At 35.5% G+C, this 19,940-nt stretch overlaps 1 protein-coding gene across 2 annotated transcripts in view; it reads left to right on the top strand.

Moving 5' to 3' along the window:
* The window catches only part of LOC149777804 (endoplasmic reticulum mannosyl-oligosaccharide 1,2-alpha-mannosidase-like), a 52,402-nt gene extending 47,171 nt beyond the window's left edge, over positions 1–5,231 (top strand). For both annotated transcript variants that reach the window (XM_089938855.1, XM_089938854.1), the window contains exon 11: positions 2,130–5,231. In XM_089938855.1, coding sequence (XP_089794981.1) covers positions 2,130–2,462 — 333 coding nt within the window. In that variant the 3' untranslated portion in view covers positions 2,463–5,231. The remainder of the gene's footprint in view (positions 1–2,129) is intronic.
* The last annotated feature ends 14,709 nt before the right edge of the window (positions 5,232–19,940 follow it).

The raw sequence follows: 19,940 nt of genomic DNA, 5'->3' as shown, positions 1-19,940 counted from the left end.
TTTTCAAGTTTGAATATGGTCAGCAGCAAAGGCGAGCAGCAAAGGCGGATGGGGGGAATTGCCTTTTCACATCAACCTTCATATGAATGCTGTCACAAATGCTTTTCAGTTCTATAAGGACAGACTCAGTGAGAAGTCCATTCTGGTTATGTTGGACAGCTCCATAGTGGTGACTTATTTCCTGAACCAGTTGGGGTGGGGGCACCAAATTGCCTGCCCTATGCATGTTAGTTTGGTAGTGTCTTGGTCTGTGCTACAGACCTCAGATCAACATCCTAATCAGACCCATGTCCAGCAGACTCAATGTCCAGGCTGACTTTCCTAGTAGACATTCTCCCCAGAATGGGTCAGTTTGTCCATAGAGGGTTCCTTCATTAATCAGATTGGGGGCATCACCCTTTTGCAACAAGGTGGTACCACAAATGGGCCACCTATGTCTTATGGGTTCTGGACCCCAATGCTTGGGGCCTGAATGCACTTCCAAAAGAAAACAATACAGGTGGTCAGAATTGCAAAATAATTCAGATTTCCCCTCTCTAATAAACCTACTCAGGTATGTTATGGTCAAACTGAATCTCTTAAAGCAGCCATGGTTGCAAGTGTTACATTCCTGTCTGGACTGTTGTCTCTTTCATGTCTCCCTCTAGTATAGCCATGTAAGAGAAAGAATTTAGACCTTTGATTGTGGATAGACTCTTAAGAGCAAGAAGGCCTCGCTGAAGCTGTCATTATACTAACTTGTTGCCTGAGAGTTTCAGCTTCAGGTTGAGTGACTTTTAATCTTTAATTCAGATTGAATGGTTTGGCATCCTCTTGACTCAGTCAGATGTCACCAAGAACCAATCACCATCAGGGGTAGTTGGAGAGTCATCTTTCTCTCATTTGTTGATACATTAAAAGCAGTGGTCATACAGTACCCTCAAGTGAAGCACTCAGAAACGTAATCTTTGTGGCTTAAGTGGGTTGTATGAGCGGCATACTCAGATTCTCAAAAGATCAGAGTTGCTTCGTGAGAGTTTTCAGCTGATGAAATAAAAGTAATCTCTGAGCATCGCATTCAAATGCATCATTTTGATCAAAGATAGAGAAGCTGTTGGCAGGCACGAAGTATCAACCTTCCTGAGTTTGTTTCTCAGGGATTTAGCTTTGCAGAGACAAAACATACATCTGATGGGTGCCATGGCTGCGGCCAAGATGACCACCAGACCCAGATAAACCTACACAGCCTCTTTGCTTCACTGTATTCACCAGCGAATTTTTGGCAGTAAGAAGATCTCTATAATCATCTTAACCCGATAGATTGGTCAGAGTTCATGTCAGCATATTCTGTGTTGCTTTATGTAGGAGAGTGGGTTATCATTCACATATTAAATCCAATCCGTCTTCAATAGAACGATTCCTGAGGCATGCTTAGCACTCGTTCCTAATGATACATATTCTCCTATCTTTTATGTGATCAGAAAATGTATATGATGTAGTCAGCAAATTTTAAAGTAAATTATGCTTCTTAGAGAATACATACCTAATAGATTACTACAGATACCCTCCAGACCATCCAGGCATGTGAGCTTCCTCATTGGTATATCACTCAGCTTTAAAACTAGCAACATCTGGTGGAGGTAATTGACAAGAGTTATTGCCCCTTGTTTATGTGAAATTTAAACGATTTCAGTTATTGTAAATTAATTTATCCATACTAGCAAATAAGTAATGTCTGGTCTGTCCATTTGTCTGTAATCACTCTAAACTGCTGGGTGGAAAATCACCACACTTTATACATATGTTGCCTATCTGGTGAGAATAGAGTAAATTTCAGGTGTCCTAGCTCAGATATACAAAAATTGGAATTTCAGTGACTCGAAAAAAACAACCAATTTGATAACAGTTTGTACATGCATTTCCTGAAGGAGGACACATAATTATATAATTTATTTTGGGTTACAACTCCAAGGTCACAGTTAGATTGTGTTTGAGGTTTTAGGGTGGGAAAGATAAAGAGTTCTAGGTTTTAGAATATATATGAACATGATGCAAGACTAAGTGTTTGGTGATTAAGCGAGTATCTAGGTTTTAATTTTATTAACAGAATAGTATTTGATAACTTTAATAACATCTAATTTTCATTGCAGCCTTTGGATGCACACAACCTTTTGCGCCCCGAGACAGTGGAAAGTATATTTTACCTGTACCGATTGACTAAAGACGAGAAATACAGGGAGTGGGGATGGAGAATTTTTCAAGCTTTTATGAAGCACACAAAAGTAGAAGGAGCTGGTTTCTCCTCTATTAATAATGTGAAAAATCCAGGAAGCCCTGGATTTAGAGACAAACTGGAAAGCTTTTTCTTGGCAGAAACTCTGAAATATTTGTATCTTCTATTTAGTGACGATCCTAATTTAATACCACTGGATAGATTTGTTTTTAACAGTGAAGGGCATCCATTACCAGTGTATTCATCCTAGTTGAGTCTAGATTAACATTTGGATCTTGTATTATTCTGCATCTATGATTTTAGTGCTGCAAGAAGCCAGGCAGCAACTCGACATTTATGTGTGTTTATATTTATGAGAGAATGATTTTACATTCAAATTGGTACCTTATGGTAGATGAATAGTGTTGGGTGATAAATTATACATGTAAAGTGTTGAGTGATACAGTGAACATGTGAAGTGTTGGGTGATAAAGTGTACATGTGAAGTGTTGGGTGATAAAGTGTACATGTGAAGTGCTGGGTGATAAAGTGTACATATGAAGTGCTGGGTGATATAGTGTACATGTGAAGTGTTGAGTGATACAGTGTACATGTGAAGTGCTGGGTGATAAAGTGTACATGTGAAGTGTTGGGTGATAAAGTGTACATGTGAAGTGCTGGGGGACACTGTACATGTGAAGTGTTGGGTGATACAGTGTACATGTGAAGTGTTGAGTGATACAGTGTACATGTGAAGTGCTGGGTGATAAAGTGTACATGTGAAGTGCTGGGTGATACAGTGTACATGTGAAGTGCTGGGTGATACAGTGTACATGTGAAGTGCTGGGTGATACAGTGTACATGTGAAGTGTTGAGTGATAAAGTGTATATGTGAAGTGCTGGGTGATAAATTGTATATGTGAAGTGTTGAGTGATACACTGATGCAGTATATGTGTGATGTATTGAGTAATATAGTGTATACTAAGTGTTGGGTGATACAGTGTTACAGTGAACATGTGATGTGTAATTGTAAGCAGTTTTGCAATGAAAGTTTTATCAAATCTTTCGTTATTGCAAGTCTTTATTAATTTGCTCTGATTTTATTCTCACTTTCTGTCCTTGCTTCCCTTCGTGACAGACTTCCTAAAAAAACTGTGGAAAATTGCATGGATTTTGGCAGTAGTTTCTACAAATTTATATTGGTAATTGATTTTTAACTTTATGACTTTTCTTCCCAAATCTTACATTAATATGATGAGCTAAACATTTTTTTAAACGTTTATCTTATTTTTTAAACCAACTCTGAGATTGTTCCACCTGTATTACTATCAAAATCTTCCCAGATTATCCTGTTCAGTTTGTATTTCTGACAGAATCCAGCCAAATTGTCCTGTTCAACTTGTACTACTGTCAGCATTAACCCAGATTTACTGTTCAGCTTGTATTACTGAGGGAGTCAACCCAGATTACCCTGTTCAGTTTTTATTACTGTCAGAATCCACCTAGATTGTTTTGTTCAGTTTGTATTACTGACAAAATCCATCCAGAATGTCCTGTTCAGCTTGTATTACTGACAGAATCCACCCAGATTGTCCTGTTCAGTTTGTGTTACTCACAGAATTCAGCCAGATTGTCCTGTTCAACTTGTATTACTGTCAGAATGCAGCCAGACTGTCCTGTTCAGTTTGTATTATTGTCTTAATCCAGCCAGATTGTCCTGTTCAGTTTGTGTTACTGTCAGAATGCACCCAGATTGTCCTCTTCAGTTTGTATTACTGTCAGAATCCACTCAGATTGTTCTTTTCAGTTTGTATAACTGTCAGAATCCACTCAGATTGTCCTGTTCAGTTTGTATTACTGTCAGAATGCAGCCAGATTGTCCTGTTCAGTTTGTATTACTGTCAGAATTCAGCCAAATTGTCCTGTTCAGTTTGTATTACTGTCAGAATCCAACCAGAATGTCCTGTTCAGTTTGTATTACTGTCAGAATCCAGCCAAATTGTCCTGTTCAGTTTGTATTACTGTCAGAATCCACTCAGAATGTCCTGTTCAGCTGGTTTTGCCATAAAAATCACCCCAGATTGTCCTCTTTGGTTTGTATAGTTTGTCTTACCATCAAAACGTACACCCACATCATCCAGTTCAGTTTGTCTTACCTATAAGAATTGACCCAACTTGTCCAGTTTAGCTGTAATTTTGGAGAAGTCACTCTTTTGTGACCTAAAAATAAGTTCAGTCACTAACAATGATACCAGTGTTTTGAAAATTAAACATATTTTCACCAGGTTGTAAAAATGTACTTTTTTAAGATGCCAGTTTTTGGTTTCTTGGGTCTAAATACACTTTTTGAGGTAGAACAGGCATCAGGTTGGCTATAAATTTTATGGTAGTTATTCTGCAACATTTGGAGGATGTGGTGGACATGTTTTAGAAAAATCTCTTGTTAATGAAATTGGCTGTGAATAGTTGAATGAGGAGTGATAACTAATTTGCCAAATTATTTACATGTTTTTTGTGAGGATAAACATCACATAATTAACCTAGCTTACAGCACACACATTTCATTTTATGGAAAATCCATGTTCCCACTTAGACCTTAATCGTTACTTGCTGTTTCCAACATGGACTGGATCTAGTGGTTGCCCACATTACTGCTGATAGTGGATGGATTAAGTTTTATTGCTGCAATCAGAAAATCACAGCAGTAAAATTATGTAATAATGGATGTCTACTTCATCACAAGGAGCTTACCTGTCAGCTCAGCTACAGTACACAGTGCAGAATGCTCTTTTTAAGTTGTACGTAATGCTATCTAATATTCAAAGATTCACTCACTAAAATGCATTTACATGTATTGCAAAAGATGAAAGATAATTTTCCAAGCAAGCAGAGACTATATTGGTTCTTAACAAAATATACAAGCTAATTTTAATGAAAGAGTGAAAGAGAGAAAGATAGCTGATTTTAAACATACAAAAAAAAAATCACATAAGCATTAATGGGTTTCATTCTGTTTTTAAAATAAATAAAGACAAGAAATGCAGTTTTTTACCTTATTATTTTCCCAGTCACTTTTACATTCATTGCTTAACATGATCTTACATAATGAATATTAATATACAACTTCTGCTAGTCCAGCCTGTACAGTTCTTGTGACCCAAATATACATGTCTTTGTGACACATTTTATCAGGAACTAAACATGGTTACATTTTCTGTTTATCTGTTTTTATGCGGACTCGATGAAGCATGCAATGCTGCATTCTGTTAACAACAGCTTAAATATATTTAGGATTGGTGGTTTGGTCATCTGATGAGTTTATATGTAATATTACATAAATAATGGTTGAAAGTGATGAGAAAATGTAATCACTTAAATATTTGTTATAGGAGATATTATTCTCTGCTAATCCAGGTGCAGTTTATTTGGTACAGTAAATTTTTTCAACACACATGAGAAACACTGCAAACTGTACCCCAAATGTCAAACAAATATTGTTTATCAGTTTAGTCACAAATTTTTACATTTTGACCCAATTATCCTTGTTAAAAAGTGTTTGTGTTACAGATAAAGCATTTATTTCCAAAGAACATTGATCCAGTGTGTATTTATACAGGGTTTAGCAATAAGGCCATTATGTGAAATTTTTCAGAAACTATACACATAATCACCCAAATGGCACTGAATGTTTGCTAACCAAAACTTAACTAAAATAAACATTTTAAAAGTTGGACTTGTACAAATAAAAGCAATAATAAAGGTTAACTGCCTGATGATATGCTGGTACACATGATAAAAAGAAAGGTGGGGCCAGTAAATATGTGCGGATGGACTTTTTTCCCTGAAATTGCAGTACAGTTAATTTCTCCTATACATCTTTTATATCATCTTTTTTTGCAATTAAACTGAAATGCAGATTATTAATCAAACTTAGTTTGAGTGTCTGCAGTACATATGATTGTATTTGCTGCACATGAAAAGTAGTGTCCGGTTTTTGTACATCGATTTGGTTTTAGCTTTATTTATGTGGAATTCTTGTTCATTTATCTTTTCCCCCCTTGTTTAGCTTGAACACATCATATCTCTCAATAATGTCTGCTACTACTCATAGTGCACACTTAATCCCCTGCCCTTCTGTACATGTCCACTGGATAGAGTGGGCAGTCCATAAAGCATGATGTGTTTACTGTATTTTGTTTTGTCTCAATGGATGCAGGGACTCCTTGGATTCCCCATTTCTTTCTTGACTGGTGTATATATTTTTGTACATTTTTGAATATAATTATTTTTTTGTCAAGACGCACAAAATTGTGAGATGCAGTGATCTTGATTTAGGATTTTAATAGAAGGGAACGCCAGTTAAGATAAATATAACTCAAAACAGATGTTGTTGATGCCTTGCTGTTTTGACCATGATCGTTTATTTGTATTGTTATTGTTACTGTAATCATTATTGTAATTGTTATTGTAATCATTATTGTAATTGTTATTGTCCATCTGTGGTCTCAGGGATGTAGAATAGGCCCAGCATACCCTCCTGCATTTCATGAGATGCAGCAAACGGGGGTGAGGTGTGTGTGCCATTTTCGCCTCCCATGATGATGTTCCAGCCGAGATGGTCTTTGATTTTTCAGAGAGATAGCAGCTTGCTATACAATTTGACTTTGTATTTTAAGGATTTTAAACTTTTTTGCATTTATCTTTGTTTTGTATGGCTTTTTTTAAATGATACTTGTGCTTAGTAAACTCTATATGGCCAGGGTTATGCTGTTTGTCATTGTACCCTATATGTACATATATACATGTCTCCTTGAAAACTTGCACACATTATGGGCCAAAAATTTAGATGGCAGAAAAAGCAAGGGAGAGCTACTTTGTGACCTAGGAAAAAATAAGAATCGGATGGACATTGATATTATATGGAAGTGGGGATGGGTGGTTGGGAAATGGTTGAATATTTTTTATATAATTGCATTCGAAATATGTGTCAATAAATTGCTTTTGTTAATGGTGTTCATTTTCTGGTCCAGATACCTTTATTTTAATGACAATAAATCATTAACAGCATTAGCAAAAGAAATATTTTTTTCCCTTCAAAAAGAGTGGACATTTATTTTGAGAAACAACAATATTGAAACTCTATTTTTTAGTGTTTTTGAATAAAATATTGATGATGTTTCATTGCAAGTAACATTTAATTTGTACTCATTCTTGAGAAAATTTGAGTGGTCAGAAACATTTAGTTCACTAAAATCTTTAGAACTTATTCTACATGACAAATTTTATCTGTGAAACTAAGGTTTGCATGCTCCAGGTATGTCTCTCACTTGGTTCCATTACTCGCCTTGATCAAATTTGTGAATGAGTAGGGTAAGCCACTGGTTAATGTTAGATACTTTAGTTAAGATGCCTACATAATAATATTAAAATGATTTTTGATTGCTCAGTTGAAATGAATTGACTTGACACATGACCATGACAATTAGTTTCTTTGCAGATAGGATTTGCCTGATTTTTATCTCTGTTATTCTACATTTTTTATACTTCATTTGACACAAAATACGTAATGTGAAAATATAAAGTGGGTATACTTTTTAACTGATAATAAAGATGCAACAAATAGTTACACAGATCATTGGTCATCAAAACAAAGAAGGTACTTAATTAGGTTCTCAAAGATATGCTAATTGGGATGAATGATGATCGATTGGCACTTTTGACATTTGAATACAAGATAGCATTTCACATCTATAGGTTACTGCATTTGTACGGGAAAATATGAATGAGTTTTTTGGATGGAATACTGCACGACCTTGGGAGTGGAGCATATCCATCCGATAAAACGAGTTCATATTTTCCCATACAAATACAGTAACCTTTTTATTATATGCTCATTTTTTTATTCTACCTAAGGCTTAATTATATAAACAAAATACACTACAAGAAACAAAGTAAATGAATATATGCCTTATTCCAAACTAAGTACACAAGTGCATATTCATCATTATGCAACAACATTATTACTGCGCACATAACTCCGCCCAGATAAATTTGAACTTAGTCGCATGCTCTACATAACTTTCGAAAGAAAATGGAGTGTCTGGTTAAAATTGAAATTTGGAGTCACATAGTGAATGAATGTGCATTGCAACAACTTTTCAATTTGATCTGGAATGAATAGATTTTGGTATTTTGTTCAATTCTACAAAAGTTTATGATTATGGACTGGATTTGTGTGTGACCATTCCACATGAAATACATGGGATTGAAGAAGCTAGGGAGAAGTGTGTTGACATCTACAAATGTGTTTCTGTTTCTGTCATTGAATGTTTGAAATCATAATGTGGGAAAAATATAAAAGTCTTTCAATTGAAATTATTAAAAAGACGCTATGGAATTTAATGCTTATTTCATTTTGAGTGCAGTAAGGAGGATGTAATTGCACTTTTCGAAATGAACAGTACAATTTCGAAATGTGTAATCAAGATTGAGAACCTTTGACATGGCTCATGTAATTCAGATTTGCAGAACTAAGAAAGTACATTCTGAGGAAATTCAGGATGTAAAACTGTAAGTATATTGTTTGCCATTCTTATTACCAGCTAAAGAAGACAGTATATGACTTGTCACTTGTACATTATTTGTAAGGAATTTTTTTGCATTAGTTGTATACTGTAGCTAGCCTAAATCCGAAACATTGTATCAACGCGGAATGTGCCAAAGCAGCTGGTATGTGGCAGTCCATGAAATGTCTGTTTTAGTTCATTCAGAAACAAATTTAAACAACCACAACATAATGCGCATCTTATGCGAGTGTACATGATTTGTTTACAAATCATAAGTGCTGGCATCTGCATCCATTACTTGTTTACAATAGAATGTAGATCCTTAATGCGCATGAATGCTACATGTGTATTGGCGCGTGGGTTCACTGTTGGCTAATACTGCACAATTCTGACAATGTAAAGTTAACAGGGAAAAAAATGAGCATATAACAAGTATGATTATTACACTGATGCAGATTTGAAAGAAAAAGCTTAAATATGAATTTAATTCAACAAGAATAGTTTAAATGGCATTTATTTATTAAATTGCTCTCACCAGTAGGCATTTCTGACATTTGATCAATATTTGTTGTATATCATTATTTACAGTGTACACAAAAACTTGTTAAAAAGGATATGTAACAAAAGATATGATTGCTTAATAAAAATTGTTCATTTGTGGATGTTGAGTCAAATATGTGAGCAATAACCATAATTTTTGATGATAAACTTAATGATTATGAAGGTTTAATTGTATTCATTTTCAGCAAACAGGGCCTATTTTGTTTGCTTTTTTAATAGGAAAAAAATAGGACCTACACCTGCACAGTGTTGTAAGCAGATTTGTGAGTTATCTGGGCATGCTAAATCTAGGGGGAGTGTGCTATTATTATTTTTTTATTGTTCTAAAGAAGACAGAGTAGATAAATGTCATTATTAGTGCTGACAGTTGTCTTCATAGATACATGATTTAGCAGTTATACTGCATTGCCTGTATATAAAAGAACTTGTTTTTATTCATTTTTTTCTTGCATTTAAATTGAATTATTAGTAAAAGAAAATGAATATCTTTATCTCAGGTTCAAGTTCTTTGTTCCAGAATTGACAGGAAAATATTGTTTTAAAATGTGTGTGGATAAGAGGTGCATAAATAATTTGAGAAAATATAGCCATCTCCCTTAGAACACAGTACCTCTGTACCCATAAAATACTGTAATTTCACATAGGCCGCTACCTCTTTACCTATAAAATTAAGTAATTTCCCATAGGAGAGTTCTCTTACCCATAAAGGACACTATCTTCCCTTAGGCCACAGTGCCTCAGTACCCATAAAATACAGTAATTTTCCATAGGAAACCATGCCTCCATACCTATAAAATACAGTAATTTCCCTTAGAACACAGTGCCTGAGTACCCATAAAGTACAGTAATTTCCATTAGAGAACATACCTCTGTACCTATAAAGTGCAGTAATTTCCTTAGAACACAGTGACTCTGTACCCATAAGTAAAGTAATTTCCATTAGAACACTGTGCCTCTGTTCCCATAAAGAGCAGTAATTTACCTTAAAACAGTGCCTCTGTACCCATAAAGTACAGTAATTTCCCTTAGAACACATTGCCTCTGTACCCATAAAGTACATTAATTTCCCTTTGAACACATTTCCTCTGTGCCAATACAGTACAGTAAAATTCCTTAGAACATTGTGCTTCTGTACCCATAAAGTGCAGTAATTTCCCTTAAAACTTAGTGCATCTGTACCCATAAAGTACTGCAATTTCCTATAGCAGAGTTTCTCTGTACCCATAAAGTACTACAATTTCACATAGAGTTTCTCATGACCCATAAAGTACTGCAATTTCCCATAGACTTTCTCAGTAACCATAAAAAACTGCAATTTCCCATAGTAGAGTTTCTCTGTAACCATAAAATACTGCAATTTCCCATAGAGTTTCTCTGCACCCATCAAGTACTGCAATTTCCCATAGACTTTCTCTGCACCCATAAAGTACTGCAATTTCCCATAGCAAAGTTTCTCTGTACCCATAACGTACTGCAATTTCCCATAGCAGAGTTTCTCTGCACCCATAAAGTACTGCAATTTCCCATAGCAGAGTTTCTCTGTACCCATAAAGTACTGCAATTTCCCTTAACACAATGCCTCTGTACCTATAAAGTGCAGTAATATCTCTTAGAACACAGTGCCTCTCTTCCCATAAAGTATGTAATTTCCCATGGCAGATTTCCCACAAGAGTTTCTCTATACCCATAATGTACTGCAATTTCCCATAGAAGACCATGCCCCTGTATCTTTAAAACAATCTTTTATTCTTGACTTAAGCCTTTTACATTGCTTGAAGCGCCTTTCATACTCTGGTTGCCATTAGGTACCTACTAGAAATATTATTTGGTGGGCCATTTCAGATTTAGGTTGCTGAGCTATAATAATTTGGTTGAAATGGCATTTGATATCAGTAATCAATTAAGTTGGGAATCTAACATAGAAGATGACAAAAGTGATGTTCTTAATTAAACCACAAATTGCGTAAAATATTCTTGGTCTGATTTGTTGTTCTTGTTGTTATAGGGTTTAACGCCATTTTTCAGCACAAGACAGACTATACATGGCGGCCAGTTTTAATGGTGGAGGAAGAACCTGGGAAAACCCCGGAAAGAACCACCGACCCACGAGAAGCTACAGGCAAGCTTTCTCACATATCCACATTGGCTGAGCCCGAGCCTTGAACCCATGCAGACAGGTGAGATGGCAGTGATCCATGATGGAGAGTTCTTTAGACCACTCGGCCACTCGGGGCCCCAGTCTGATTTGTATAAAAAAGAGCTAATTCTATCTATTAGCTGAAAACATTGTGAGATAAAAGAAAACAAATATTCTGGTTTGAATAAAAACCAAATTCTCCACCTCTCCCATAATTAAATGGTCAGTCTATTACAACTCGGAGCACTGTCAACTATGACAGACACTTAGCGACTAAAGACAGTGTTTTCCTGTCCAGGCTTTTATTCTGTATTATGGAACATTTCATTGAGTCTCATATATGTTAAAGGATTCACTTTGTTCCTCTAGCATGCAAAACACTGAAGAAAACATTTTTGCAGCATTGGAGATCAATATTGCACAGTCAGTCATAATTGAAGTTTATCTGGGAGTTTTAGAGAGTGAGATAAATGATTGCCAAAATATTTAGTGTATTGGTGTGTCTTAAAGTACCAAGAGAGAATTGTGATATAAAGAGTGTAGCCACAGTATATTGTATAACTTGTGTTTGCTTGTGTATTGTTCATAACACTAACTGCTAACATGTATAATGAATCTTTATACATTACCATAATTAAGGCCCCACCCCACCATCTTTTCAAGCCAAGTTGTACATGGATACTAAGATCATTTCAGCTTCTTAAATTCTTTCAAAGGAGTGAATGTGTTTTTGTGTGTGTGTGTGTGATTTAGAGTTGTAACATAGCTTTATTTTAGTCATATCACTATGATCTCTGCTATGTGGCAGTTTACAGAGATGTCTAGTGCTGGGGCATCATACCGCAGACATGTAGCATCTTGTCCCACCCAGTCATATTATCCTGACATGATGCCAACCATTCATAACACTAACCTCATAATGAGTGCCTAAGCAAGCCAACTGCAAAAACCATTTTTTATAAGTATTTGTTATGACTCAGCAGGGGGGTTGGAACTGCATCTTAAGTGGGCGCTCTAACCACTTAGGCAGCCTTAGGCCACCCTCAAACTCCCACTTCCATGGTGACAGTGGGATGGTGGAGACTTGGAGATGTCTTCAATGCTGCTTTCTGTGGTGCATTTCTAAAACATTGTAGTGCACTAATAGTTAGTCTTTGATAAATTCCAGGTACAAATTTGGGTCCCTATATTTGATTCTAAGTACATTAATAAGCCCATAATTAGGAATTGTGACAGTTTTTGATCAATTCCAAGGTCTAGTTTGTCCCAAATGTTAAAGTTCCTGCTCAGACATCCAGTGTGGCAGTGGCTTATCACAACTCCTCTTGAACAGTTGGTCATATCAGCCAGGGATTTTCATTTCTTATGATGGCTGGTGGGTCTTAGATCAAAATAGGTCCAATCTGACATTCCATTTTGTTTGCCATCTTGAACATCTTATTTTCATTGCAACACCTCATGAATAGTTATCCTTATCCACATCAACCTTTTGCCAGTGACTTCTTGCAATGTCTAGTTCATCCTAAATGAAACGAGTGTCAGTTTGATCTACAGTATGGCTGCCATCAGGAAAATCTTATTATTGCTACTCTTTCACGATCTGTCCTCATGTCATCGGGTTTTCACCAAAAGACTTAAGAGGATATCTAGTTTGGTCCTGAAGAAAACTGGTGCTGTTCTGACATCCAGCATTGCTGCTATCTTGAAAATCTTCTTGGAGCTACTCCTCCTAGAGGGATGTCATACTGAAATGATATTTTCATTAACAGACTCGCTGTGATGCCTCATTTTTCCCAAAGAAATGGTGTCAATTTGTCCTCCAAGGTATTGAAAATCTTGCATTTGCTATGCATTCTAAATGGATGGTTAATTAATTATGTAGTTAATTAAAGCACCTTGTTTAAAGAGATGTTCATTTTGTCTTGATACCCATTCTAAATTCCTTTCCTAATTTACATGGGGTTTTGCATTTTTAACTCATCAATAAGATATGTAAATTATTAAATGTTAATTAAAACCAATTGTTGTTTCATGTTTTTTATATCAAGATATGTGGCATAAACACACACATTTCACTAGCTGATAGTGAAAAAGCTTCTAATCCGGTCCTATAGCCATTACATCTTCTTGCTGTTAATCATCTTGGTATTCTGATACAGATGCATGGCAGTTTCTTACATTGTTATGCATTAGGAGCCATTATTACTTAAAGGGTGGTTGGTGGGTCGAAAACATGGTCTTTATTTTCAGAAGACGATAGGCAAGAAATAATTGTATTATTAGGTAGCATCATCTATTAAATTACTAAAAGGGCTTTGTGAAAATTCTTGATACAAAAATGTGTTCCCAGATATTATAATATGTTTGCGATTTATAAGACAAATACCAACTCATAATTACAGCTCATTTAACACATTATACCTCTTAAACTGTTCATTTTTTGCAGTTCTCAGACCATAGCAGATCACACAAGAAATGGTGCAAAGAGAAGTTGGAGATTATGGAGTTTGCAGATGACCATGGGATACCATAAGTAAATGTTAACATATTATGAGAGAAGTGTGCACACTATATTTTCCAGACTCCTGGCCTTGTGAAATCATGTTACATTCAGCAACATTTATACAGAAATATGAATCCTTTCGTATCTTTATTTAAAACCACCCACCCTTTATTCCTACCCTTACACACTCCGGACCAGTATACTTGAATGCATCCCATTAGCTAGTTTATTTTAACAACCTGCATATAATTGGTCTGAAATTTGTGCCCTTATCTTCTGATATTACTGATTAAATTTACCATTGCCAAAATTCATATACTTGGGAGCAATGGAAATGTGGGTCAGGTTATTAGACTGTACAGACTTTGGAGTGTAGTTGAAAATATATTCTGCTAAAATAATTTATTTCTACCATGCCAGATAAATATGATACACACTGATTAGAAAATATTTTGTTAATTAAGGAATATCAGTTTTTAGTTGTCATCTTAGTCTTTAAAACTTCACACTTAGTCCAGGTTTCTAGGTCTTTTCATTTTAGAGCTTTATGGGTTTCAAAGCAATAAAATTATGTGTATCTAAACAGTTTAGTGTATCATAATGGGTGGTGAGTGCTTTTTTACTCTGTTTCAAAAATATGTATGATTCATTGTTAGCTCATTAAGAATCTAAATGTATATTGTTCAAAGTCTATTGTTGGTGACATTTTATCATATCAGTGTCTTTGAAGTTTATGTCGGGCATTACTAGCTGTTTGCAATGACATTCTTGTTGTCATAGACTTTGACGGCATATATGCTATAATAAGTGTTTACATTTGGAACAAATATAATACTGTTAACTTATTAAACCTTATTAGTGTGTGGTAAGGTCACACTATAAAGTCAAATAATGGTATCTGGCCTAATTCCAGTTTTTTTTCTCCTGGAATTACAGATTGGGGCTTGATAAATGTCTAAATGATTCATGCATGGCTGATAAATGTGTAAATGATTCAAACATGGCTGATACATGTCTAAATTATTCATTCATGCATGAAAAACGTCTAAATGATTCATGTATGCCTAATGTCTAAATCACGGGTGCACAACCTTTTTTGGCCAAGGACCAGATTGCATTTTCTAAGACCATTTGAGGGCCAAAAACACTAATTTCTGTAATATAATTATTGTTCACGGGCCAGATTTCTGTGTTGTCCTAATTTGCACTGAGGGCCGGACATAGCATGTTTGTGGGCCGCATCTGACCCGCAGGCCAGGGGATGTGCAACTATGGTCAAAATGATTCATGCATGGCTGATAAAATGTCAAAATGATTCATGCATGGCTAATAAATGTCTAAATGATTCAAGGATGGCTTGCAATATTAATTACAGTTTGATATGTCATTTACTTTACAATGCTAAACAATAGTTTTAACACACCAAGTTGACATGATAAAAAATGGTCAAATGCATCAGCAAACAAGAGGTCCACTAGGGGTTTTGTGTCTACTAGTTGCATGAAAATGTTTGCTCAAAACTCGATGTGTTTATTTTGAGGAAAAAAACATTTAGAAGAACGTCACAATGACCTAGGTAACATAATATATTGGTTTTCACATTGGACTACAACTTTCTGACATGTATCACATGTAGTCATAAAGCATGCAGCTGTGTAAAACTTTGCTTGTTATATAAATTAGGTAATGGTATGTTTTTAAAAATCTTTATATGAATTTGTCTATTTGTTCAGGAGCTGTGCTGCTAATATCTATCAGACGCGTCATAGCGATGAGTCCGAGACCGGGCCATGGATCAGCCATCTACATCAGAGGAGGTTAAAACACAATTATGCAAACCTGGTGTTAAATGTGGCAGTCGATTATATCCTCTCTCTGAAAAGTTTAAAGACTTATACTATAGCAAATTTGACGGCGAATTTTCCGAGGAGCTTGCCAATAAATCAGCATAGTTCCACAACCAGATATTCCGTATAACCAACAACAGTATAGTGAGGTCTATAAGATAAGTTAATCATACAGTTAGACAATAGACCAGAACTATGGAGTCACTGATGCATATAGGTGGTTGTCAATTGAACAGGAAGTGATTATAGGATGCAAAAAGATTACATCAATGTGTTTTTGATGCCAGCAGGAGGCTTAGGGATCTGTATCCAATTAGTTTTGAACTCTACATACAGCTATGAATTTCGTGTCAATAGCTTATCAGAAACTCTTTAGTTTGGAGAGTTTTTAAGCCTTCTGTATGAATGTAGAGTGTATTTGTATCAAGCTGCATGATGTGGAGAATAATTATGATGTGGGCAAAGATTTCTTTTTATTATTTGTTAAATCAAATATTGCAAAGGCAATGTGTGATGTCATCGGGGTTTCTGATCTAAACAGTTTTCAAAATGAGAACATACAAGACCCTGTCACAGACACGGCTTCAGTAGACATTGGAACATTTTATTGAAATGCATGTCTTGGCAGGGTACAACAATTACATGATTGCCAAAGAAACTGCCCAGGGATTACTGATCCCCATTCCGGTTAACGTTAGCAACGAAGAAGTTGAAACTATATATTTTGTTGCTAGGAAAAGTACAGTTTTAAAGTCAATGGGTACTGATCATGTGAACCATATGGCCATACTGCGTTCAAGGTTGGTTTGCTGAATATGGAAAGTCTGAATGTCATACACAGACCTGGCAAATAGGGATTTCTTGCTTGCATTCAGTACAACAGGCCTATATTATATCTGACAACCCTTCTTGAGCGCTGCTGCAAATATCTGAAAGCATAACTTATATCTATATTATAAGCATATACACTCGGTGTTACTCCAAACATAGTAATTGGCAAAAGTACCCCCATTCACGTGTCTGAGAGCAAAGAAGATGTCAATAATTACAGACCTGTATCTAACTTAAATGAACTACTTTAAAAGATGTTAATGACAATTCTTTAATGTACCCAAAAAGGTATAACTCAATCAAAATTCAGTAGAAAACTACTCCAATGTGACTGCCTTCGTCTCAGATAGATGGATTACTACCTTAGATCAAGGAAATTTAAGTTGGATTCATGCTAGCTGATCTTTCAAAAACTTTTGACCTTGCTGATCATATTATTTTTGAAATCAATAAATTGATCATTTATCATTGTGGCAAGTCAACTACTGTTTGGTTTACAGCATATCTAACGATGAAAAAATATATGGTAGTTTTTGTAAAGAAGAACCAATTACATGTGTATTACTAAAGGGAACACTATTTGGACCACTCTTTCTCATTTTCGTAAGTGATCTGCCACTGAAAAAGGAAACTATTTTATCAACCGACTTATATACAGATGACGCCTCTATCAGATTTACAGGCAGTTAAAATCAAATCTTGAGGTCACCAGTCAAATAGCCTGACTAGAACAGAATAAAGCATTCATGATATACTTCCCAACAAAAGAGAACATTATTGGACAAAAATACTATTTTGAGTCTTTCGTTGGATGAAGTTTCTGTACAAATGGTTACTAATAAAAGTTTTTTGAGATGATAGTTGAGAACAATTTGCATTGGTCATAAAGTCAATTCAAAAGTAAACATATTACAAAAGCTATATACATCCATGTCATGACGCTTCCCGAATATTATCTGGGGAAACACTTCTGACAAGAATATTTGCAAACTATTCAGCCAACAAAATAGAGGTTGTACACTCAGCCTAGATAAGGCCAAAAAACTTGCGAAATGCAGCAACTGATATTAAAATGTTATCAGCAAGGGAACGCATATTTTTGAGAAAGGAGATACTTCCGCAGAATGTTTCTAACAATATGGCTGAAGGAAATATTTTATGCTAGAAAAGAAGGCAACACTCGAAATTTAAGATCACTTTCAGAAAACCATCTTTCCACTCTAAACCAAATTAAGAACTGTTGAAGAAAGTTTTCAACATTCGTAGTCGTTAATTTGGAACAGATTCCCGAAGGAAATTAATGAAAGGACAACTATTATTACACTTAATTATAATCTAATTCAGCAGATGAACAGTGGAATGTAGTCAGTTAGACAAATACATTACAACATAAGGCATAGCATTTGTGTTTACTATGTCCATCTATAAATGTAGCTCATTATCGATGTTTTTCTTTTATAACTGTATGCTCAGCGGGGTTGATGCATTCCATACATATGTATGTACCCAATTGTCTCAATGAGGTTATGTACCCAATTGTCTCAATGAGGGTTAGTTCCATAAAAAAACTATCACCCTCTTACCAAAAAAGTTGTCATTATTAGTATTACTACTACTATTATTATAGGATTGAAGCTGAATTTATATATTAATTGAAAACACAATACAATGAATGCGAATGAAATGTATGTGATAAAGTATGAGAGTCGGTACAAATGACCACCATTCAGATTAATGCAACAATGAAACGAAAAAGGAAATATAATAAAAGGTAAAGCAAGACTTAAAACTAGGACACGATATGCACTGATTGACACTTCACGACTTAAAATTCTGTGATCTTAAACCAAGCAGCTGAAAACAGCAAAACAAACAATAATGTAAATTCCTCTTATATCACAAGTCCAAACCATCAGATTATTCAGACTGAATTCCAGGTCTTCAATGTGCTGATGTATTAATCTCCCTGAATATATCTTTGAATATGCTGAAGTGCCAACAGTCTTGATGTATCACAATGGCATTGTCCAAAATACGTTTGAATGAATTCACAACAACTCCAGAATGTGTTAGTCCAAAGTCAATAAGCTCTTTTTAATTCCATTGAATTACTCAAACAAATGATTCCTCTCAAATTATAACTAAACAAAATATTAAATACATCTGCAAACTAATTTTAAAACATAGGAAATAGGAGTGAATTAAATGTTCTCTTTTTACTTTATATACCCCGCGACGAATCTAGTACGATTCTAAATGGCAATACCTTCCACGCGATTGATATTGCAACACAACCCACCTGACTTAGTAATCCAATGGGAAAGTGCCCCAAACAAGTTCATTATAAAGAACAAAAACTCAAACAACCTTTTTATAACTCATTACAATCTACAGTCACGGACGATAAGTTAAAGACAAAATGGATGTACTTAACGTGACATTGACACAAACATGAAGCTAGACAATCCAATGAATATATGCAGATCTTCATCAAATGGTATGATATTGACGGTGACATACACAGCTAAGGAGGTTTATATTCATCGTACCGTGAACACGATTTGTATAAAAGATGAGCGTGGTTCCTGTAACCATATGCATTTACAACATCCCAAATTCACACTTCAAGATTCTAAATATATAGTTCAAAATTCACATCCTTTGCACCAACCATCATTTTGCTACTCCATCATCTTTCCAGTCACACCACTATGTTTCTCCGTTGACAACTCTGAGGCTATTCTTTTACTCACAGTGCCACTTTTCCGACTCTGTGGCCATGCTGCCAGCAACAAATAGACTAAACTCATTGTAATTTACCGAACGTCCAAATATATAAAAATAAATGCTGAAATAGTACATTCGAAGAATGAGTATAACTACAAATAGAACTTAGTACCACCCTAAAGTAAACTGACCGCTCCGGTGGCCTCGTGGTTGAAGCGTCCGCCTCGGATACAGTTCGAACCCCAAATACTTATAAAAATGGTACTAAAAGCAGCCTCGTATTAAGAGATTAATGGTAGGACTGGTCGACCTGGTGTCAGGATAATGGTGTCAGGATAATGAGAATATGATGATACATGTTTGCGGCAGTGCTAGACATCTCTATGAACTGACACACTGAGGACATCGTAGCGTTATGACTAAAAAGTTAATGGTACGTTAAAATTCCAAATCTCACATACACACACATACACGCACACACACACAAACTTGTACTCACCGCTATGGCTGTAGTAAACAGCATGTAAACTAGACCATATCTGACAAGATATCGGAATCATCGTGTCGGCATATAAA

This window comes from Sinohyriopsis cumingii, chromosome 17, assembly GCF_028554795.1.
Source record: "Sinohyriopsis cumingii isolate HCF-2022 chromosome 17, ASM2855479v2, whole genome shotgun sequence".
NCBI classification, from domain to species: domain Eukaryota; kingdom Metazoa; phylum Mollusca; class Bivalvia; order Unionida; family Unionidae; genus Sinohyriopsis; species Sinohyriopsis cumingii.
Note: the sequence above shows the minus strand (reverse complement) of the source record. Positions and strands in the feature narration are given on the sequence as shown.